General features: G+C 36.9%; 1 protein-coding gene and 1 long non-coding RNA gene across 3 annotated transcripts in view; one reads left to right on the top strand and one right to left on the bottom strand.

Moving 5' to 3' along the window:
• Window positions 1–467: 467 nt before the first annotated feature.
• Window positions 468–24,826, top strand: part of gng4 (guanine nucleotide binding protein (G protein), gamma 4) — a 40,352-nt gene continuing 15,993 nt past the window's right edge. For both annotated transcript variants that reach the window (XR_015506472.1, XM_087279857.1), the window contains exons 1-2: window positions 468–766; window positions 14,530–14,636. Coding sequence is in view for 1 of the 2 variants with exons in the window: in XM_087279857.1 (XP_087135983.1) it covers window positions 14,538–14,636 (99 nt within the window). In the remaining variant the exon portion in view is untranslated. The remainder of the gene's footprint in view (window positions 767–14,529; window positions 14,637–24,826) is intronic.
• LOC147841220 (uncharacterized) lies at window positions 2,474–6,663 on the bottom strand. Its single transcript, XR_015506474.1, has 7 exons — window positions 5,954–6,663; window positions 5,601–5,656; window positions 5,146–5,199; window positions 4,921–5,042; window positions 4,425–4,539; window positions 3,665–3,776; window positions 2,474–2,718 (listed from the first exon to the last, which is right to left on the bottom strand). It is a non-coding gene; the product is annotated as an uncharacterized LOC147841220 (long non-coding RNA).

Genomic DNA, 24,826 nt, shown 5'->3' with positions numbered 1-24,826 from the left:
TTGGCTAGTGGTCAATTAAATAGCTACGGGCGTGGACTTATCAACATGATAATGTGTCTAAAGGTGTTTTGGTTTTTTCATCATAACAGTAGTAACTTTAATGAGATTAATTTTTAAACTGCAACATAAATGTGATCATATTTGAGCTTGCCATGAAACACTTTTAATATGACATTCCATTTGCATATTGCACATTATATTTAACATTTAAGCATATTAAAGTGCTTTGCTAAAAATGTACCAAAGAAATAAGAATATGTGGATTTCAATACAGTGTGAGGAGGAATCAAAGTACCACCATATCACCCTGCTATCGTGTTTAAAAGTTGCTTTAAGTTACGTCACGGCCGCTCGCTAGCGTCATATTGGTGACTGGGAGACCCGGTGATGTCACAATAAGCAGGGAAACCTCACGTGCCTCCGGAGCGCCCTGGCAACTAAAAAATCTCCCTGTACGATCCTCCGGCGATACCGAATATCGGGAGTGCGCGCCGGACGCTCATCCGCGTGTCCGTCGGGGATCTTAAAGGCGCAGCGACACCTGCATCCTCTCCTGCGTCACACCGAGGTTCCCCTCACATCTTATGAACTAGAGAGAGAGAGAAGAGGAAGAGAGTGAGAACTAACCGGGGAAACACTCGACGTGTGAGCGCGTTTGGCAGAGGAGCGCGCGGACGGTGAGCTCGAGGTGTTGCGGGTTTTTCCTCGTCGCGTTCGGGTGGAGTCGAGCCACATCGCGAAGTCTAAGAGCAGTGACACACTTCAGGTGGGTGGAACGCGCTCTTCGGCAGGTACTGGCGCTAAAATGCGTTCGCTTAAATCATTTTTGGAACGTTTGGCCGCCGCGTTCGGTTGGTTTGCAACATTGTATCCGTTCAGGAGAATTCCAGGCGCGCCCGCGGCTCCTTTGATGATCAGGCGGATGTAAGATGCGGGATGAGGATGATCCCGCAGGGTTTGAGGGTTTTTTGGTTTGGGATTGAGCTGAAGATGGACGCGATGGAGCCTCTTGGCCGTTTGATTTCATCTGTCTTTAATTGTGAACGCGAGGGTGATGAGCGTTTAGAGCTCTGTGAGAATCCATTGAAATGAATGAATGGATGCATGGATGGATGGATGAATAATAATCACGACCCTCACGCGTTTTTCTGCTGATCTTCGATTTCGAGCACATGCCGCCTATAAATAAGAGCCTGAAATACGACGCTGCTTCTTTCTATAACGCCTGCATGTCGGTGTATTGCGCTTCTCCAGCGTCGTGGCTGTCTCTTTGGCCTTTATTCAGCTCTGCTGTGGCATTATGAATGTGCACATGAGCTTCATATAACCCTCGCGTTGTGTTGAGATTGTTGTGTAATGATTTGTACGTATAAATAATTCACAATTAACCTCTATTATTCTTAGCTGCTCCTCTGACCCGTTTTGACAGGAATTGCTGGAGCTGTTATGTCACTATGGTGTTGGTGTGGATGAGAAATGAGGAGCATCTGTAGTTCTGTGTGTATATACGAAAAAGGAACTTGTGCTTATCTATTTGTTTGATTAAGAATGTAGTAAAACAGTATTATTAGGATTAGGAATAGCTGTCTTCGTTGAATTTGAATAGATTTAAACATAAATGACAGCTGTGATGTGAAGCTGTCACATGATCCTTCAGAAATCATTATGATTTGATGATCAAGAAACATTTCGCTTTTGATAGGAGTTCCTGAAGAAAACAATATGTGATAACAGGCTTAATAATGAGACATTTAACATGATGTAGGGAAGAGTGGGGCACAAAGTTTTTGGTTTTGGCCAAGTAATGAATAAAGTAATGGAGTTAGACAAACCGTTTGATTTTTACCAACAACACACAAGCCTCTCCTACAAATGAGCGCTGGTTGTATGATCGCCGGATCTATGGTTTCTGTGCAGTGTTGCTAAAAATGCCAGGAGGATAAATGTTACTATTTGCCCCACCTGCGGGCAGGGCCGGCCGTGTACATTTGGGGGCCCTAAGCAGAGTAATATTGGGGCTCTACCTTGCTCTAAATAGTGAAGTTTTGCTATTGCAATCCGCACTGTAAACGATTTCTTGTTAAATTAACAGTAAGTTACTGGCAACAATTATCCAGTAGCTGCTGTATTTCATAAAACAGTAACATTACTGTAATACTAATTACTTTAGTATTAGATTTACTGTAAAATGTAATACATCATTTTACTGTTTTCTTTTTATACTGTAACACCAATTACAGTAGTAATACACATACTGCAAAACTGAAAACAGTATTTTACTGTACATTTTTACCATGCAGAACTACGGTATTTTAACGTTACTTTCATTATTACTGTATAGTATTTTACAGTTATTAAATGTTATTTTATTGTATTTAACAGTGCTACTTTATAATGAGCAAAAAAGTTCAAAAATTGCACAAATGTTATTTTAACTGTTCAAGAAATACAAGAAAAATAAAGAAACTGAAACTTTAACTTCACAATAAAAGTTTATTGTGTAAACCCTACTGAAACAGTAGCAATTATTCAATATAACACAGCAACAGAACACTAATGAAAAATTGATCAGTAAAACCAGTCAACAATTAATGCATCAAAAAGTATTACAATTTTAAAAACAGATAAAAAATACTGCTACAAGACACGAAATGATGAAGGCCAAATGATGTTGTGGAAAACGGACAGTGAAAAAGGGCAGGAGCACTTCTGGTGATCCTGCAAAAACGACAAGCAAAATTAATCACTGGAGTAAAAACTAATCATGCCTCAAATTATTTCATTCATTCAGAAACCAAACACCGCACTGCTGTTTTATATATATAAAACACTGTTTTTTATCGTTTTTGTTGACAAAATACAGATTGTTGTCTATTTACAATTACACTAACGTTAATGGGGAAAAGATCAGTCAAGTCAACACTAGTCAAGTGTCCACACAGGTATGTAAAAAATAAAGTCTCATCTTAACTTAATGTCTGACTCTGTATAGCTTGAATATCTGATTCCATGACCACACTAGCGCTTCCATGAATTTAAGAGGGGTGAACACAGTTAATTCTGACCTTAAGAGGCTACATATTAAAAATAAATAAATAAATAAAATAATCTAATTTAACGTGACTAATGTTAATCAAGTACTTTTAGGCTTTTAACATGTGAAAATCTACTTCTAACTTACAGACAAGATTACATTAGAGAACATGAAAGCCGTGGGTGATTTAAAAAAAAAATAATACTAATGATAAGTTACTGACATTTGGTTCGCATTAAACAAAGTAATCACTAAGCATTCATTTTTGGCAAAATCTGCCGAAAGGCACAGCAACACGATCAAATGTGTTAAAGTTGAGCAAAGAAATGAAGAGTAGTCAAGCAGTCTACTTCATGAAATGTTTGTGATAGTATTTTGCGGTCAATTAGTATTACTGTATTTCAATATGCAGTGATGGCATGTCAGTGAGAAAAATAAATATTATTACACCTCTCCAGTGACATTTCCTCAAATTAAATAATCATAACGTTACTGTGCACAGCATCAGTAAAACGTTAAGAATAATTTAAATACCAAATTTTTAAACAGTCACTGCTAATTACAAACTAAAATTAAAGATAGGCTTACAGAAATCCTGAATGCATGATAATATGAAGATTTATTACTCACTGATGTCGAAGCACTGCCAGGTTGTCAGAGATGTAGACAGGACAGAATATGTGCCATCAAATGAGCTCTTGTGCAGTCTTTGTTGGACATCAAGGTAGTATGTTCACCCACACTGTAAAAAAAAAAAATCTGTTATTTTACATGTTTTTTTTCCCAGAAGCTAGGGTAATAGAGTCATTTAGTTAAGTGGTTTAAAATAATTTTATTTATTAAATACTTGCTTACCCATATATAGATGTAAAAGTAACCAAAATAAATAATTCATTAAAATGTGTGGGATACTAAGCATGTTTGGTCTACAGAGAGAAGTAAACATTTACTTTAAGCATTGATCCTAATGAATTTATTTCTGAACTACATCCAACCTCACCTCTGAAACAGCATTTTTGAGCATTTAGATCAGGGGTGCTCAACCCTGTTCCTGGAGATCTACCTTTCCGCAGAGCTTACCTGCAACCTTGATCAAGAACACCTGTCTTTATTTACCAAGTGCTCCTTCAGATACTATTTAGTTTGTTTAGTTGCGTTTGATCAGGGTTTGAGGTAAACTCTGCAGAAAGGTCGATCTCCAGGAACAGGGTTGAGCACCAATGTTTAAGACAATAAAAAATAAGACATCTAGATATTTTATATTCAATCATTTGTGAAATTTAAATGACTTATATTCAGTATACATAACATAAAATTAAAATAAGAATAAAAAAAGAATAGTCTATGCCAAATAAAATACTTCAGATCTAAATAAAGCAGGTGTTTTTACCTAAAGGTTCCTTTCCTCCAGTTAGTTTAGTTGCAGATCCCTCCACATCTGTGCTTTATTTGGTTCTTGACTTAAGAGTAACTGGTGTCACATTCCAGGTCCATCACAATCTGAGCTAGAAAGACAATATGGCAAAAGACAAGACACATTTAAATAAGTCTCAGAATAAAATATTTAAAAGGATAGTTTACTTTTCTGCCACCATTACTCCATGTGTTTTAAATCCAATAAAATTTCTGTTGAACTCTAAAGCAGATATTTTGAAGAATGTTAGAAACCAGAAACTATGGACATCCATATTTGAACCAAATTTCTTTAAAAAAAAATATGAGTTTGTGTTCAATGGAACAAAAAAATAATCTAACTATTTTGAAACAAGTGGAGGATGCCAAAGATGCCATTATTTTCATTTTTGGGTGAACTGTCCCTTCAATTGAAGTGTCACGCATTACTCATAAAAACTGATGTATCGCTTGAGGAAAACTAAATCAAGTACCTCCTGTGAGCAAGCAGAATCATTATGCCATTGTATTCAGCCAACTGACCCAGCCGAGGCTCGAACCAGCAACCTTCTTGCTGTGAGGTGACAGCACTACCTACTGTGCCACTGCGTCGCTTCTGGAAGAAGCAAAAGAGGTTGAACATGAAACTCCTCACAACAAATCTGTGAACAACTTGACATTTCAAAATCTAATCAAAATGAGGAAGACATCAACATTACCTTGAATAATCAAGTGAGGAGAGATTGGTAGCATCAGTTTTTCAGCATCAATTGCTGTAGTTGCAAAAAAGATAAATATAATAAGAGTAAAATAAGACTTAACATTTAATAATCTAAATCTATGGTACAACCATACAAATCTGTATGGGGTTCAAATAAATTTGTATACAAATCATTCCCTACACCTGAACACCAAAAATAAAATGTACAATTAATGAAACAATAACGTTATACAATAAGCTCATTAACCAGTGAGAAATAGACAATTAATATGAATTATGTTAATATTAACGTTAGCTTAAAAGACATCAACTGAATTTTATTATCAGCTCAATTTAATAAAACAGTTTAGACTTGTTTCATTGTGAGTTTAGTGTGAATAACTAACTTACAGTTTACAAATCTAACCATAATGATAACTTGGTCATAATGACCACATGAAGACCAGAGCTTACCTTAACGTTAAACGTTTAACTTTTCATGGTGACTTTGCCTTCATCTCAGTGTTGTGCTGAAATAGAGAATTCATTAATGCAGTTAACCCCAAGTAAAAGTTACGTTTTTTTTTTCAGGTAACTTAACGTTACTATGGTCAAAATCTCACTCAAGATAAACTCACTGTAATTACCTTATCTAATACCTCGCAAACACTACAAACACGGTCTGGCGTCGAATAACGTGACATAAGTACCTAACTTACAGTACAACTAAAGTAACTTGGTTAATTATTTTAAATTACACACACACTACACGGAAATATACACAAAACAATCCTTTAACGAACAGAATTGGACTTTTAAACACTTACCGAGGATGAATTCACTGGAAGAAAAGGCGACAGGTGGATTTCAAATTAGAAGAGCCGTTGCTTGCCTGGTGAAGGTCGAATCGAGTCGGCTCGGCTTTATGAATCGGCTCCTTAGAACAGTAAAGAGTCGAGTCCGCCTAAAACCGATTCCTTTTTGTATATTATTGTAAGACACAACAATGAATCATTACTATTTCGTTATACTGCTCGGCCACACACATTTATACACATATTGCTGAATGTGCTTGTGAACACGTGTGATAAAATAATTCCCGAGCAAACGGTTCAATCCGATTCGGTGTCGTTTGTGTGCTGAACCGAACCAATGCAAACATGGTATTGATAAAATAGTAATATTGTTTTTTTCTTCTCACTTTACCAGCGAAAATATTACATATATTTGACTTTAACAATAAGAATAATGTTCGCTTGAAGTGTTTTGAGAATTAATATTTTTTTCTCCCAGGGTTCATTTCACACCAACAAGCAAATATAATGGCGGATGAGAAAAGCCAGATCATATCATAAATATTGCGTTTAATATGTCACCAAATGAAGTTTTAACAGTTTTTCATGCGAGAATGTAGTTCTTCCAAACTCAAATCTGTGGTTTGTTTTTAGATATCATGTCTAATTTTAAGTGTGCTTTGCCGATAGGGGAGATTCTGACCTCCAGGGGTTGACGGCGCTCCATCACTCATGTATCCGGCAAACCGCATGCTTTAATCGGCCTAGACATTATTGAGACATGCCCTGTCTTCGATGACTATAATAAATGTGTTATGAAATAAAGTTTTAACCGTTTTTCATGCGAGAATGTAGTTGTTTTAAACTGAATTCTGTGGTTTATTTATTAAGATAGTGCGTATTTTAAAATGTTGTTTTGAAAATGCGGAGATATGTGACCTCTACGGTGGCCAATATGGGCGCCCAATATTCTTGAATCCGTCTAAAGCAGGTTGGTCACTCTGACATTTAAGCTGACTTTGAAATCATTTTGTTTGTTTAACAGTCTTTGGTTACGTGAATCAATTTATTTTTGTTCCAATTTACGTTTTGGTTTAGCACAAAGTTATGTTTATTAAATATTATTTAATATTTCTATGTTGCCTTATAAAGTGCACCCAAAAATGGAAAACCAGGGGACAGTTTAATGCACTGAACAGTCTGAAGAAACTGGTTAGGTTATTTACTTCACAAAATAATTTGTCTAAAAATAAATAAACATAATAATCATAATATATAGTGTGTGTGGAGTTGTTCTTGGTCATTTGCAGTACTGTATTTAGATGCACAGTAACGGATTTTTCCCCAAAATTCATTATAAAATCTACAGTAACATACTGTTAACCATGTTTACAGTATAGAAAAGTTAAAAATACATTATTATACTGTGAAAACAACAATATATACAGTAACACACTGTGCACAGCTTATACAGTAAAAAACTGTTGAGAAATGCAGTATAATACTGTGAAAACAACAGAAATCGTTTACAGTGCGCCCACAATGATTATATTGCATATTAAATACAATTAATGAAACAGAAAAGCCTGTTTTTTTTCTACTTAATAACTGTCTGAATGATTAGACCAGCATTGTTTCTGTCAACTAACAGCTTCAAGAATGAAGAATTAAACTTAATATTTAGTAAAAGGGACCAGTGATTCCTACTTTGCATCCTTCTGATATGTTTAAAACATATTCTATTAATTTAGAAAACAGATTGAAGATTTCATAGCTAATGGTTGAGTTTTTTTATTATTAATTCCAAAAGCAAAAACCCTGCAATGAAACAAAACTAAACAATAATTAGCCAAAAGTGAATATGCGCTACTTAGAAATAAAATATACTTTCTGAACTCATTTAAAACTAAAATGCAACAACAAAACAATTAACATTAATTCAAAAATTGACCCATAATTAATAAAATCAATAAGCAAATTATATAAAGTAAATACTCTGTTAAAATAGTTAGGTTAATAGTATCCCAAAATATAACCATAATAACCTATAGTTGATAGGTTATTATGGCACCTTCCCAACTTTGGGTTATTTTATCCCAATGCATTGGGTTATTTTGATTAAATGTATTTTTTCCATTCTGGTATTACTTTTACTATTACTACTATTTCATAATTATGGCTGTGTAAATATGTAAATGTCTCCGCTGGGTCCTGAAGGTGAGAATCCGGCCAGATATCCCATATGTGTATCATTTCCAAAAAACAAAACGCAGAGATGAACACAGGAGGTCGAGAAAACATTTTATCCATTTAATATAAATCGTCTATGAAGTGTGAAGTGTGTCTTAATCAATAATTAAGAGTGCTGGTGAAATGGATATAAAAACACGACACTGAGAGGTCATTTGATTAAAAAAAGAACAACAATATTATTGTGTTAGAGCTTAAATAAGCTTTATAGCACAAATACAACATTACAGACTCATATTAATACCGCTGTTCTGTGTCAGTTAAATCAGTTGTTTGTTGACATTCTAAATTATAACCAAACTGGTTGAGTTATTGTATAAATAACCTAATAAAAAATAACCCAACAAAGCATCAATATTTAACGGTTAAATATTGATGCTTTGTTGGGTTATTTTTAACCTTTATCGGGTTATTTATATAATAACTCAACCAGTTGGGTTAAATATTGATGCTTAGTTGGGTTATTTTTAACCTTTATCGGGTTATTTATTATTATTTATTATTTATATAATAACTCAACCAGCTGGGTTAAATATTGATGCACAAAGCATCAATATTTAACCCAACTGGTTGAGTTATTAATAAATAACCTAATACAGAATAAAAATAACCAAACAAAGCATCAATATTTAACCCAACTAGTTGAGTTATTAATAAATAACCGGATAAAGATTAAATATAACCAAACAAAGCATCAATATTTAACCCAACTGGTTGAGTTATTAATAAATAACCTAATACAGAATAAAAATAACCAAACTAAACGTCAATATTTAACCCAGCTGGTTGAGTTATTATATAAATAATAAATAATAATAAATAACCCGATAAAGGTTAAAAATAACCCAACAAAGCATCAATATTTAACCCAACTAGTTGAGTTATTAATAAATAACCTAATACAGAATAAAAATAACCAAACTAAACGTCAATATTTAACCCAGCTGGTTGAGTTATTATATAAATAATAAATAATAATAAATAACCCGATAAAGGTTAAAAATAACCCAACAAAGCATCAATATTTAACCCAACTGGTTGAGTTATTAATAAATAACCTAATACAGAATAAAAATAACCAAACAAAGCATCAATATTTAACCCAACTAGTTGAGTTATTAATAAATAACCCGATAAAGATTAAATATAACCAAACAAAGCATCAATATTTAACCCAACTGGTTGAGTTATTAATAAATAACCTAATACAGAATAAAAATAACCAAACTAAGCATCAATATTTAACCCAACTGGTTGAGTTATTAATAAATAACCCGATAAAGGTTTAAAATAACCCAACAAAGCACCAAATATGTTTAGCTCAACCATTGGGTTAAATAAATAACCAAAGTTTTTTAGAGTGTATAAAAACTATTAAAATAAATAACATATAAGAAAAAGGGAAGCAACAAATACTGGGTTAATGTTGATACCCAAACACAATATTATTCTCTTCAGTCTCCTTCCCTGTTCCTTACATTTGAGATGCAGGATCCAGAGCTCATATTACTATGATTAATTCAATTAGGACATCACTTTTATAAACATCTCTAGGAAAAATCTTACCAGTCTGCAAAATATGTCAGTGAAAGGGTATGTTACAGGGTAGGCAATGAAGCAAAGGCCATGGATGTGTTTGTGCCAGGGCTCGCCTTCTTGTGTAGACCAGTCGGTCTTTCTGGTTACCTTGGAAGAACTAACTTGAACCGCGAGAACACAAAACGCATAAGAGAAAGGAGATGCTGCAAGCTTCCTGTTGATCACATGACCTTCACATGAAAACATTTTCAACTTTAATAAAATTGTAATTTTTTTCTTTTTAGTGAAAATGTATAAATATTTCATCACTAAAGCACTGTCAATAAAAGTAATTTGTAAAATGCAAATAAAAACGATTTCAGCAAGAAAACAGCTCGTACCACTAGTGCGTTGTGGGGGCCCCTTAGTGATGGCGGGGCCCTAAGCAGCCGCTTAGTTCGCTTATTGAACTTATTCCTTAATGCGAAAGTGTGCTCATTTTTGCAATGGTTTAGTCCATAGTCCTTCCTATTCAGCTGCCTATGGGGGAAATAACTAGGTGTAAACAACTACAGAGTACAGAGTACTTGCTCTACAAACATGTGTTTGCATGACTATACAGACAAGCTAGAATAATATAAGAAGAAAATATCCGTTTGCAACATCAAGCAGAAGAACAAGCTGTTTTTAACATCTAAAAATGAATGGAAGTGAATGAGACCAGAAGTCTTGAGCCAAAATAATTCAAATGGCTGTGGCCCGCTCGTCCGCGGAGAATAAGGTGCAGGGCAATTTGTAACAGAGGGTTAATTGTAACACATGCTTAAAAAGGCAGATTTCACACAGTTACTTTAAATCCAGTTTACTTAATATAGCAGTTATATTTCCTCACTACCTAACTCAATTTATTTTTTATTCTACATAGCACAGTATGTTTATTTATTTATTTATTCATTTATTGAATAAACACATTTGGATTTATTTAGATTTTTATCCATTATTATTCAATGCATTTATTTGCGTTATTCGCAATAAAAAAAAAATAAAAAAAAAAATATATATATATATATATATATATATATATATATATATATATTGTATATTAAAAAATATTTACTATTAAAAAAACATTTTATTTAAAAAGTTTTGAACATTGCACTCAAAATTCAACAATTATTTATTGGTTTAATTGGCATCCAACAGTGCGTGGCTTATTTGCATCAACCTATTACAAATAACCCCGCTGTGGTGGGTTTTTCTCAACACTGGCTTGCAGTCACTGTGTGTGTTTTACATCTTTCAAAATTGGTCCATCTTTTAGCCTAGAATCATAATAATAATTGTTATTATTATTATTATTATGAATTTTATTTATAATGCGCTTTTCTTAAACTCAAAGTGCTACAAGGCAAAATACTAACTACAGTTGAAGTCAGAATTCTTCGCCCCCCTTTGAATGAAATTTTCACAGTATGTCTGAAAATATTTTTTCTTCTGAAGAAAGTCTGATTTGTTTTATTTCGGCTAGAATAAAAGCAGTTTTTCAATTTTTAAAAAACATTTTTGGTTCAAAATTATTAGTCCCTTTAGAATTATTATTTTTTTCGATAGTCTACAGAACAAACCACTGTTATACAATAACTTGCCTAATTACCCTAACCTGCCTAGTTAACCTAATTAACCTAGTTAAGCCTTTAAATGTCACTTTAAGCTGTATAGAAGTGTCTTGAAGAATATCTAGGCTAATATTATTTACTGTCATCATGACAAAGATAAAATAAATCAGTTATTAGAGATGAGTTATTAAAACTATTATGATTAGAAATGTGTTGATAAAATCTGCTCTCCATTAAACAGAAATTAGAGAAAATAATAAACAGGGGGGCTAATAATTTTGACTTTAACTGTATACAAGGCAAGCAAAACAGCACGACAATGAAAAGATGCAATAAAACAATGAAAATATGAACCATGAGGTGGAATAAAAAGCTAACAAATTGATTATCTTAAGCTAAAAGTAATGCTAAAAAGATGAGTCTAAAAAGGTCCCTAAAGCAGTCCAGAGAGGAAGCATTCCTAGTGCTGATGGGGAGTGCACTCCACAGCTTAGGAACACTGTATGAGAAAGCCCTCCCACCCATGGTCTTGAGTTTACAGCGTGGCTAATACAGCGTAAGTCCCGATGCAGAACGACGACTGCAGGCTGGGTTAGCGAGAGTCACCAGGTCACAAATGTAACCAGGTTCTAGCCCATGCACTGCTTTGAAGGTTAAAATCAAGGTCTTAAAGTCAATCAGTGATTTAACAGGAAGCCAGTGTAACTGTGTTAGCACAGGAGTAATATGGTGGCGTGGTGATGTGTGTGTCAGAGCCCGTGCAGCAGAATTTTGTATATACTGAAATCTTCTGAGAGAACTTGTTGGTGACAAAGTGAATGTGATGTGATGAAGGCATAGATAGAAGACAATATAAGATTTTACGTTCATACTTTCACAGGTTTTTTAAAAATAAAAAACATTGACTTTAATAAAAATTACTTTTATGCTGCAGAAATGGTTTCCTCTGTGTTTCACATCCAAATTACGCAGAACTTTTTCAATGATTGGCAGGAAGACATCTGCCAACACTGTGGCGAAAACCTTGGAAGCATGCCATGGTCAACCCTGAACACATATCTTAAAACTCCGTATTGCATTTTACCCTGCGTTACTTTGTGCCCTGCGCTCCCCTACAGTATTTAAGTGAAGTTTATGTATAAACTAATTTCGAGAGGATCACATGCTTATGATTGCTAGCGGCTGAATCCGCATTATCCAATTCACTATACTCCAATCAGACGACTCCTAAACTACTATAAATACCCTGGGTTTCATTCCACTGCCATCTTCATTTTGAAGAGTCCCCCCTTCCACCCCTACTCCTCCTTCTTCCTAGATGGGTGACACCATGGCCCAGTGCTTGGCACTGTTGCCTCACAGCAAGAATGTCTTACTGGGTTTGAGTCTTAGCTGGGTCAGTTGGCGTTTCTGTGTGGAGTTTGCAGGTTCTCCCCGTGTTGATGTGGGTTTCCTCCGGCTCATAAAAACATGCGATACAGGTGAATTGGGTAAGCTAAAATGTCCATAGTGTGTGTGTGATTGAGTGTATATGGATGTTTCCCAGTGATGGGTTGCAGCTGGAAGGGCATCCGCTGTGGTGACCCCAGATTAATAAAGGGACTAAGCTGAAAAGAAAATGAATGAAAATGATATTTGTTTATTTCAGAATAACAGTATTCATTTCTGCTCTCTCTCTCTCTCTCTCTCTCTCTCTCTCTCTCTCTCTCTCTCTCTCTCTCTCTCTCTCTCTCTCTCTCTCTCTCTCTCTCTCTCTCTCTCTCTCTCTCTCTCTCTCTCTCTCTCTCTCTCTCATACGCGCGCGTGCGCACTAACACATACACACAAGCGCCAAGCAGACACACAAGCAGGCAAAGCTCTGTCTCATTCACATAGCAATATCCACGATATTGCTAGAAAGCCCGCTCCCGTCCCAAATTAAACCTGTTACCGACCGCTCCCGCGATTGATTCGGAAATTTATTCCCGCGCCGCAGAAATCTGGCACCGGGGACAGCCGCGGGAATGCAGACCTCTACCACAGAGCTCCGTAAACAAAGCAGCACGTGTCGCGTTTTTAACGTGACTTTGCACGCGATAAGAGAATATAGCCAGTTAACCTGATACAGTACACTCGGTTACAAGTAACAAATCACAACTAAATACATTTGCAAGCTAGAGTCAACGAGGCAACTTTAATCGCACGTACTTACACTTGAGAAATGGAGGAAGAAACCCATCCTGACGTCCATCAGTAAGTTACTCTTTACTGATCCTTACTTTAACAAACGCTGATGAAGTATTCTTTGTAGCATGTAGTTTGCAGAAGTTTCCAACTGCTTGGTTATAATGCTGGGGTTTCATCTCTGGGTAGAGAATCGATAATGTCCATCTGCAGTGTGACTTCAATCGACTGGCATGTTTGTGTGCGTGTGTTTGTGGGTGTGTGTGTGTGTGTGTGTCTGGGTTTCTGCGTCAGAGGGCGGGGCCTCAGGTTTGAAATCTCCCGGGTTTGCGCGTGCACGTGAATAACTTGGTTGCGTTCGTACGTCATGGCGAAACACCAAATGAATCGGTATCAAGGCGACTCGTTTGAAGCACTATGAGTCGACTCTTTTATAGATGAATCAACCGTTTTAAACACTGTACACTAACAGATTTAAGCCTTAGCTGGATACTTCACTTCACTTAGAGCTGTGTTACACACTACATGGAGAGGAATTTTCAAAAACCCATAATATGGGCTCTTCAAATTTACTTGGTGAGACATTCAGAAACCCTGCAAGTACAATGTGATTCTGGATTAACATCATTGTTGATCCTGGAACATCATTTTTGTTGGAAAATGTAATCCATACCTATTCCCCTAGCCCTAAACCCAACCATACCTGTAAAATATTCCCAATATATATTCCTAATAGTTGGATAACAATCATGCATCAACCTTACTGTAAGCCTAAACTTAACATGAACTGTAAACCCTAATCCTGATAGGCCGATTGCAATGTTGTTCCAGGATCAACATGTTCATGCAGTCGTACTTGGTGAAATGGCCTTGTGAATGTTTGGTCAGTGCTGCAGTTCAGTCAGTTTTACTGTTTAGATCTCTTCCCACATGATGCTGATAATGATGTGTTGTGCTGCCTGGGCTCTGCAGGTTGTGATGGAAGTGAAGTTTCACCTGCATGAGTCACATGAGCTATAAAAACACACAAGCGCTCAGTTCCTCATGTGTGTGTGTGTGCAGGACTCATCATGAAGGACGGCATGGCCAACAACAGCACCGCCAGCATCTCGCAGGCCCGGAAAGCTGTGGAGCAGCTGAAGATGGAGGCCTGCATGGACAGAATAAAGGTCTGAGAGCGTTTGCATGTTACACTCATGCTGTTAACACTTGTGTTGCTGTTGTGTTGTTTTCATCCACTTTCAGGTGATTTTGAGTCTCTCAAATTTCTTTGTGTTTCAGTAAAATGAATGACTGTTGCTGACAAATCTGATTTCAACACATATTTTGGGGAAATGCTTTGAGAATTTTCAAAAACCCAACAATACGTTTGAGCAAATTGACTACCCTTTGGTTATGTTGGGGGCTGTTTTTGCCCAATTGACTTCCATTATAATCAAATGTTTGATTGCAAAGCCATGACAGCATATAATCATGCATTCTTGACTGTTGCTGGTTTTCCCTCTTGATGGACCATACTGGGATTTGTTCTCTGTGCCGTGACTATTTCTCAGTGACGTTTTATTTGTTTATTTTAACATCCTGTTTACATCGTTCCCTTTTGTATATTATTAGCCTTAATCCAGTGGCGCCCCCAGAACATTTTCTTAGGGGTAACCAGGAGAGGCCACACCAAATCTTGGGGTTTCACACACAAAAAAATACCGAACTGAGTGTAATGTTATATTTTTGTTTCTGGTAAATGAAATAATCAGGTTTTAATTCTTTTAATTAATTACTCTTGAGTAATTATTAATATTGCAATTTATTCCTTGAAAAAATTCAGCAAGTACATCAGCAAACTAAATAAAAATCAATATTTCATTTAACTTTTCAGTTATTTTCCACATACTTTTATTGTACAGCATACTGAATATGTCATGTCTAAAATTAATGAGTTAATTAATAAAACAAACAAATGAACAAACTGAACAAAAGGCATTACTATATACACACGCTCGCTATACACACTCTAATAATATCTTTTATCCATGCTCCCTTTTGAGCCACAATATTATTAATGCAGCTTCTTCTATTAACATACCTGAAGGTAAATATTCAGTTGTTGTAAATTGTTGTGTATTGATAGTGTGTCCGTGCTGTCACTATCAGTCGGGGAGGAGGAAATAATGAATCAATCCACAATAAATTAATGTCTGCTATTTATTTATTGATTTATTTATTGAAATATTGGGAGTTTACATAAATACATTTAAATTAATATCATCAACAATATCATATCGGGGTGAGTTTACACTGAGTTGGGGGCACCCCTGTCTAAATCGATCCAATTTCACCCCCCTCCCCACCCCACTTCCCACAAGCCTAAATTATAATGCATGTGCACACATCATTCATATTAAATGCTGCGTTTGTTACCTCAGTAATTACATTCATCATCTTTTTTTAGGCTTAGTGCATTTATTAACTAGGGGTCGCCACAGCGTAATGAACCGCCAACTTATCCAACATATGTTTTCCTCAGCAGTTGCCCTACCCAACACTTTAAAACACCCATACACTGTTGCATTCACTCATACACTGACCAATTTAGTTCATCAATTCCCCTATAGCGCATGTGTTTGGACTGTGGGGGAAACCGGAGCACACGGAGGAAACCCACACCAACACGGAAAGAACACAGAGAAACACCAACTGACCCAGCCGGGGTTCAAATGAGCAACCTTCTTGCTGTGAGGCAATCGTGCTTCCCACTGCACCACAGTGACGCCCACAGCATTAAATGCATTGAAACATAAATATGCAGCTTACCTGATTCAGAGGTAGACGTGAAAAAAACTGAATTATTTGCAATTTTGTCCTCCGGAATTAACAGCAAAAGAAAATAAGTATAGTGGGAGAGTTTAGCTGATGCAGTTAACAAAGTAGGGTCTGAACATCACACTGTGAGGGAATTAAAAAAGAAATGATCTGATGTGAAGGTGCAGGTTAAGAGGAGAACAGCGGCGCACCGGTAAAGTGTGGACCGAACAGGTGGGGGAACAGGGGATGCTGAACTAACACCCTTTGAGGAGAAAGTTGCCTCAATTGTGGGCGACACTTTACTGTTTGGAGTAGTATCCGTGGATGACACAGATGTATTAGAGGAACACTTTGTTAGGGCGGTATAGCAGCTCCCCTCCACTCTTATCAAGGCAGCGGCACTGGCATTTCAGCTGCTGAATCGCCCGCTGACCGAATGCGAGAGTGGGCATCATTATATCTGCACTCTTGGTCAGTTTGTGGGTTGTATAGGGGGGTTAACAGCCACCTCTTTAATGGATAACTGCGGCCTTCTGATATGCAATTTAATTACGCTCAATAAAATCAAACTTGCTGGAATAATAAGCCAATTAGCCACACAAGTTGAAAATCCAGATAACCATAACCTAAATAGCCCGGTCCGTCACGTTTCAGGGTTACCTTGAAGCCTATCCATTGTGCTCTGTGCTATTTACATGTGTTGTGAGAAAATGCAGACGTTTGTTTTTGTTGTGAGAATCTGTAGCGCATGTACTTACCTTGTTTGCATTGTGAGGATTTGCATCATGTTTGCTGTTGAACCGATAAAGGTCTGATCTTAATTTGCTGGCATTTTTTGAAATTGCACGTGTTTACCTAAATTTTCTAGAGTTAAGCTCTCTCTGCTCCGTATATAATGTGTAGAGCGCCCTCTAATGTTCTCTTCTTGGTGACCGTGACAGCAATGATTTACTACAGTACCACGTGCATTAAATTTTGCATCAATAAGCAACAATTGTAATGACCTGATATATATCAGGTCGCGTTAACTGAATATTTTCCGTCATTGACAGATTTTTTTCAGCAGTGATGGAATAATCTGAAGGTGATCCGTCATTTTGACGGATTATGCTGAGGGTGATCTATTGTAATTTGTAGCTAACTGTAATTCCCACTCCTGTCCATCTGATGGCGATTGCCCTTGTTTTGTCTTGTAAGGTCCAGCCAGTTGGTCCAATGACGGTGTCCACTGGTGGATGAAGGTTCACTGCATATTCGGTCTTTCCAGTGCACAATGTTGATCCATATTAAACTTAACTCATATCTGACTCCAATTTTAGTATGAGGTGGTTTAGAATTAGAATATTAATATATTTATCCTCGTTTTATCTGACTCCAATTATAAAACATTGATAAAGTTATTTTGTTTCCTTTCACATTATTTTAGATTATGATTGAATATTCTTTTGATTTGTTATTATACCTTATTACCTATTATACCTTATTTACTCAGATTCCTACAACATCCCGAGTCTTGCACCGGCCGGGTATACAATCTCTTAATACAAGCTTGTCAGTCTTGGTCATTAAACAGAGGCGATTAACCACTCTCCTAAAACGGCAGAACCCTACTTACTCAGTTAAGGAGATTTTGATGTGGTCCCCATAGATCTGTTATCTACTAAATCAAGACAAAGTATTTTAATAATAATCGCACAGGATTATAAGTTTGTAGATGAAGGCCTAAATACCCACGTTTAGATTAGTCTCAACAATGTTTTGTTGTTCTAAATCAGGAGTCACCAATCCTGGTCCTGGAGGGCCGGTGTACCTGCAGGGTTTAGTTCCAACTTGCCTCAACACACCTGCCTGGATGTTTTAAGTATACCAAGTAAGAGCTTGATTAGCTTGTTCAGGTGTGTTTGATTAGGGTTGGAGGTAAAATCTGCAGGACACCGGCCCTTCAGGAACAAGTTTGGTGACCACTGTTCTAAATAGTTGGCCTTTTACAGTCTATGTATACTTGAATTAATGCCAATTTGTTAGTCGGATCTCTAACAACATCGTATAGCATGTTTTAGTCCGTTACTAACCTGTACAGGGGCTTGTAGTGCTATGGACAACAACATTTATCAGTGATAATAACACGAGGTTTGAATAATTCAAAACATAATTTATTAGTCAGGTAAATGTATTATGCCAATTCAATCAGTCAATTCATAAACGATAAATAAAGACATCAAGTTATCAAAGATAAATCCAAGATTAAAAGATGCATTCCTGACTTCAAAATATACATAACATGGAGCGTAAGCTCTGATCTGGGTAAGCAGAATCGTGCCGATCATTTCTCAAACCTTACCTTTAGTAATCCAAGAATCCCCTCAAGGAAAGGGGTGTGTGCATAACAAAAGGCATTTGCATTTAGTGCTGCCTGTGGAAAAGTCACACCCTTCACAGTGGTTCAAAAGATGCCTGAAGCTATATATTTATTGTTTTGATTATGTCTATTTCTGTGAGAATGAGACCATTGTACAAGTCGCACTGAGACATTTCAAATGATATTAAACATGATAGTTAAAGTCAGTTTGGTTAATTTAGAACATTCAAACATTGAAATGACCATATGTGTGAGTTGGGGTGGTTGAAGTCGAGTTTCAGCAGACTCAGATGTAAATGTAGCAGGAGCTGGTTTTTCTCGCATTCCCACCTGCTGGGTTGTGGAGTCAACCGTCTCAGCCCATGCCTGAATTGTCAATACATCAAAATATTTGCAATATCTCAACTCTTTCAGTCTCCTCTTTGTCACCGCTGCGTACAGTTGTAAAAATGTCACAGCAGCTGAGTGTGAGAAGTTTCTTTAAACGGCCAAATAGATTTGATATTAATAATAAAGGTGAAAAAAAGAGGAAGTGATGCAGTGGACGATGAGGTCAGGTTTATTGTTTTTATATTGATGTTCTTGTGCACTACAAAATATTTTATTATTTTTTAGTATTATTTGTTTCCTGCAATCAATAAACGTTTATTATTATTTATTTTGTCCTTTTGATTATTTTTGTTATAGGATATGTATGCTGTTTGCATTTTATTCAAAGGTTAAACGCAGTGCCTACACATTGTGTTTACATTATAGCCTGCGTTTGCTGTTATATCAACTCAAATGGTTGTAATACCATGTTCCAATGTAATACCAAAAGGCTTTATATGATGGTATATGAAGACTGAGTCGCGCCAGCTCCGGGCCACAGCGCACATTTCTTGTGGGCCGATTCTGGCTCAGATGCGGCAACGTCGGCTCGCTTACGACCGCTGCATCTGACCTGATTAACTCGGGTCGGAATCGGGCAGTGAGTCCACAGGCATCCGGCCCGAGTACGGCAGCCGGATTTAGGAATTTTTCAATATTTGGACTAGAACAAGACAAAAAAATTAAGTAGGAAAATAATTTTTTGCAGTGTAGGCAAGTCATTGTATGACAGTAGTTTGTTTGTAGACCATGCAAAACAAACAATGCTTAAGGGGGCTAATAATATTGACCTTAAAATGGTTGTTAAAAATTAAGAACTGCTTTTATTCTAGTCTTAATAAATCACATAAGACTTTCTCCACTAGAAAAAATATTATAGGAAATACTGTGAAAAACTCCTGAGTCCAGAATCTGATCAACATCATTTGGGAAATATTGGAAAAACAAAACCAAACTCACAGGAGGGCGAATAACTTTGACTTCAACTGTACACTTGTCAGATGTCGTGGAGTGAATCTCTCAGTTTTCTGCTCTAATGTGTCCAGATTAAGCGCTTTAAGGAACGAGGATCTGTCCTGTAGACCCAAGGGAAGCAGAAATGTGGAGAGAGAGAGAGAGAGAGAGTGAGCGAGTGTTTGGAGGCTCAGCTGTGGCCTTTACTGAGGAACAGAGATGGAGAAACTCAGCAGAGCTTTCTCACTTCACCCTGCAGACGCCTGAGCTTTTCTGACCTCAGAAAACACCTCTGGCCTATTTCTGCTTTTACTCGCTGCTGGGAGGAGTAGTTGGGGAGTCCATCTCTGTTGATTTACTATAGGAAATCTAAGAATCTTTGGAGGAATCAATGCAAAAAAAATAGTAAGAGTAAAGCATTTAATGCTGAAGAGAAAAATAACATTTGCAATTTGAGAGTGAAGGGCGGCATGGTGGCTCAGTAGTTAGCACTGTCGCCTCACAGCAAGAAGGTCACTGGTTTGAGTCCCGGCTGTGCCAGTTGGCATTTCTGTGTAGAGTTTGCACGTCTTCCCCATGTTGGCGTGAGTTTCCACCGGGTGCTTCAGTTTACTCCACAGTCTAAACACATGTGTTGTAGGGGAATTGATTAACTAAATTGGTCGTAGTGTATGAGTGAGTGAGTGTGGGGCAGAGCAGTGGCGCAGTAGGTAGTGCTGTCGCCTCACAGCAGGAAGGTCGCTGGTTCGAGTCTCAGCTCAGTTGTTTTTTCTGTGTGGAGTTTGCATGTTCTCCCTTCGTTCGCATGGGTTTCCTATGGGTGCTCCGGTTTATCCCCACAGTCCAAAGACATGCGGTACAGGTGAATTTGGTAGGCTAAAATTGTCCGTGGTGTATGAGTGTGTGTGTGAATGTGTGTGTGGATGTTTCCCAGAGATGGGTTGCAGCTGGAAGGGCGACCCTGGATTGATAAAGGGACTAAGCCGACAAGAAAAAGATTGAATGATGTATGAGTGTGTGTGTGTGAATGAGTGTGTATGGATGTTTCGCAGTACTGGGTTGCTGGTTACAGCTGGAAGAGCATCCGCTGTGTAAAACATATGCTGGATTAGTTGGCAGTTCATTCCACTGTGGCAACCCCTGATAAATAAGATATATCTGTCTTTATTATTATTATTATTAATATTATTAATTATTTATTCAATTTCTTTCCTTTTTATACATTAGATACACTGTAAAAAAAACCTTCCTGTTTTATTTTTTGTTGCTGAATCAAATGAACTTTTCTAGTCATCTTAACTTAAATCAGTCAAACTGACTAAAACATTACGTTAAACTTTGCAAAGCTAAAATGAATGTAGTTTAAAACATGATTAACTTATTAAATCAAGTTAAAGTACCATAAAAAACTTGTTGTCATGTCATATTTTGTCATATGTTTGATACTCAAAAAAGACTATCATGCATTTGTGCCATGATTTACAGAAGACACACTCGTTCATCTGGTTTAAGAACATGTTATATGTCAAAAACAATCATGTCAGGCTAATTTACTACAAGAATAATTCGAATGCAAACAATACTCATTAATTGTAATTACAAAAACTTTACAGTTTTTCTCAGTGGCTTTGGTGCGTTTCTCACAACACCAGTGCATTTCTGCACAACAGTTAATGCATTTCTCAAAACAATTAGTACAAACTGCAAAACGTAGTTGATAATCTGCAAAAGCGCGTCACATGCTCAAAATGGATAGTTCATTCCTCAAAAGCAAGTATTGATGTCAATGAATGTGTCCGTGTCATCAAAATGAAAAGTCCTGACACCATTGTTTATGAACTAGATAGTCAAATGGCTTTGGCATGTTTTCATCATGACAGTTTACTCTCTACATTTATTTCAATGCAGTAAAGGCAGATTTTGGTGACTCTTGCTGAGAATGCTCAAGACAGCACTATATACTATTTGCACAGCCATTTCGAAACTACAGTAAAGTCAGACATCACTGCATTTAGTGCGGTATCTGAGTACAACACACTGAATATGTATGCTTTACATGTTTACTGCATTTGCTCGTTGCAATTCTAATTTATTCACAGCATTGTGCAAAAGAATAAACACCCTTATTTACAACAAACATCAATTCCCTTTGGGTAGAGCTGTGCACAACTGTAAACTATACTGCAGTACATATTGGAACTGAACCTACAACATACACAGGCCTGTAAATCATTTATAAAATTGATCAATTTAGAAGACTTTTTCAGAAAAATAAATATTACATTTTTTTAAATAAAATTTGCTAAAAACAACAAAACCACCCCCTGCTGGAAATCAGTATAAAACAGCATCTTGTAAAAGGTATAATGAAAAATATGATGGGTATTTTGATCTGAAACTTTATATACACATTCTAGAGACGCAAAAGACTTATATTAAATCTGAAAAAATAAGTAACCTAGGTGCTCTTTAAATGTTTTAAAATAAGCTTCTCCTGCTCACCAAGGCTGCATTTATTCATTAAAAATACAGTACAAGTTGTAAAATTGTGAAATTTTATTGCACTATAAAATAACTGTTAAACAGTAGTAAATCATTTAATTTAATCATTTATTCCAGTGATTTTAAAGATGATTTTTCAGGTTGTAATAAATGCCGCCTTGATGAACAGAATAATTTTATTTAAAAAAAAAAACATAACAAAAAACCGACCCCAAACTTTTGACTAGTAGTGTATATATGTATATATATATACTTCATGTTTTTACATGAGCATATCTGTGCTGATATAGGATGGTGCAGTAAACAGAGTCAGTTTTAATATCATGTGACTTTAAGTTCAGTGTCAATGATAGTCAGTGAATTGTCTTATTCTTCCTATGCATTTTCCCATGTCATAAATTAATATCAGGGATTCGTAAAGTAAAAGGGATGTGAATATTAAAGGAAAACTCCTGGTCATCTGACTCCTGAGGCGTCTCATGTGCTCCAGTCTCAGCTCTTCTCCATCAAACACACAAAGCTTGTTTTATAACTAAGCAAATAACACGTATATGTGCTTTGTGGGAAATGAACTCTGAGCTGGGAGGATTACGGATGAAATGTAATCTGATTACAAATTACACAGCAATTTGGAGTCAGTGATATAATATTTTAGATGACGCATTTAATGCAAGTTAGTCTGACTACTTTTGCATTTACTTAGATTACTTATTTAATATCACAAATATTGAAGAAGGATAATATTGTGCTATTTTGACAGGTAGTGAGAATGTCCGTCTGTCTGTCTGTCTATCCATTCATCCGTCTGTCCATCCATCCATACATCCATCAGTCTGTCTATCTAACCATCCATCCATCCATCCATCCATCCATCAATCTATCAATCTGTCTATCTATCCGTCCATCCATCAATCCATCAGTCTGTCTATCTAACCATCCATCCATCCATCCTTCCATCAATCAGTCTGTCTATCTAACCATCCATCCTTCCATCAATCAGTCTGTCTATCTAACCATCCATCCGTCCATCAATCAGTCTGTCTAACCATCCATCCATCCATCCATCCATCACTCAGTCTATCTAACCATCCATCCATCCATCCGTCCATCAATCAGTCTGTCTAACCATCCATCCATCCATCCATCACTCAGTCTGTCTAACCATCCATCCATCCATCAATCCATCAGTCTGTCTATCTAACCATCCATCCATCCATCCATCCATCCATCCATCACTCAGTCTGTCTAACCATCCATCCATCCATCAATCCATCAGTCTGTCTATCTAACCATCCATCCATCCATCCATCCATCCATCCATCCATCAATCAGTCTGTCTATCTAACCATCCATCTATCCATCAATCCATCAGTCTGTCTATCTAACCATCCATCCATCCATCCATCCATCCATCCATCAATCAGTCTGTCTAACCATCCATCTATCCATCAATCCATCAGTCTGTCTATCTAACCATCCATCCATCCATCAATCCATCAGTCTGTCTATCTAACCATCCATCCATCCATCCATCCATCCATCAATCTGTCTATCTAACCATCCATCCATCCATCCATCCATCCATCCATCCATCACTCAGTCTGTCTAACCATCCATCTATCCATCAATCCATCAGTCTGTCTATCTAACCATCCGTCCGTCCGTCTGTCTGTCTGTCTATCTATCTGTCTGTCTGTCTGTCTGTCTGTCTGTCTGTCTATCTATTTACAGTATCCATCCATCTATCTACAGTATCCGTTCGTCCATCCATCCATCCATCTATCCATCCATCCATCATCTGAGTGTGTCTGTCTGTCTATCTATTGATCTATCCATCCATCCGTCTATACATCCATCCATCCATCCATCCATCCATCATCGTCTGTCTGTCTGTCTGTTTGTCTTTACATTTTTCTGTCTGTCGTCCATCCATCCATCCATCCATCCATCCATCCATCCTTCCATCCTTCCATCCATTATCTATCTATCTATCTATCTATCTATCTATCTATCTATCTATCTATCTATCTATCTATCTATCTATCTATCTATCTATCTATCTATCTATCTATCTATCTGTCTGTCTGTCTGTCTGCCTGTCTGCCTGTCTGCCTGTCTGTCTGTCTGTCTGTCTGTCTGTCTGCCTGTCTGCCTGCCTGCCTGCCTGTCTGTCTACAGTATCCGTCCGTCCGTCCGTCCGTCCTTCCATCCATCCATCCATCCATCTCATTATTCATCATCACGAGCCTCAACAGCTCAGAGCACTAGTATAGACAGTTAGTACTTCACAATACTCACACTAATGTACATCACTGTTAGTGTGTGCTGATAGTACAGATATAGGCCTACTTTTTAAACATAAATTAAAACAAT

This window comes from Danio rerio, chromosome 13 (genome assembly GCF_052040795.2).
Source record: "Danio rerio strain M-AB ecotype USA chromosome 13, GRCz13ab, whole genome shotgun sequence".
NCBI classification, from domain to species: domain Eukaryota; kingdom Metazoa; phylum Chordata; class Actinopteri; order Cypriniformes; family Danionidae; genus Danio; species Danio rerio.
The sequence above is the reverse complement of the archived record's forward strand: the minus strand, read 5'-3'. Positions and strand labels throughout refer to the sequence as shown.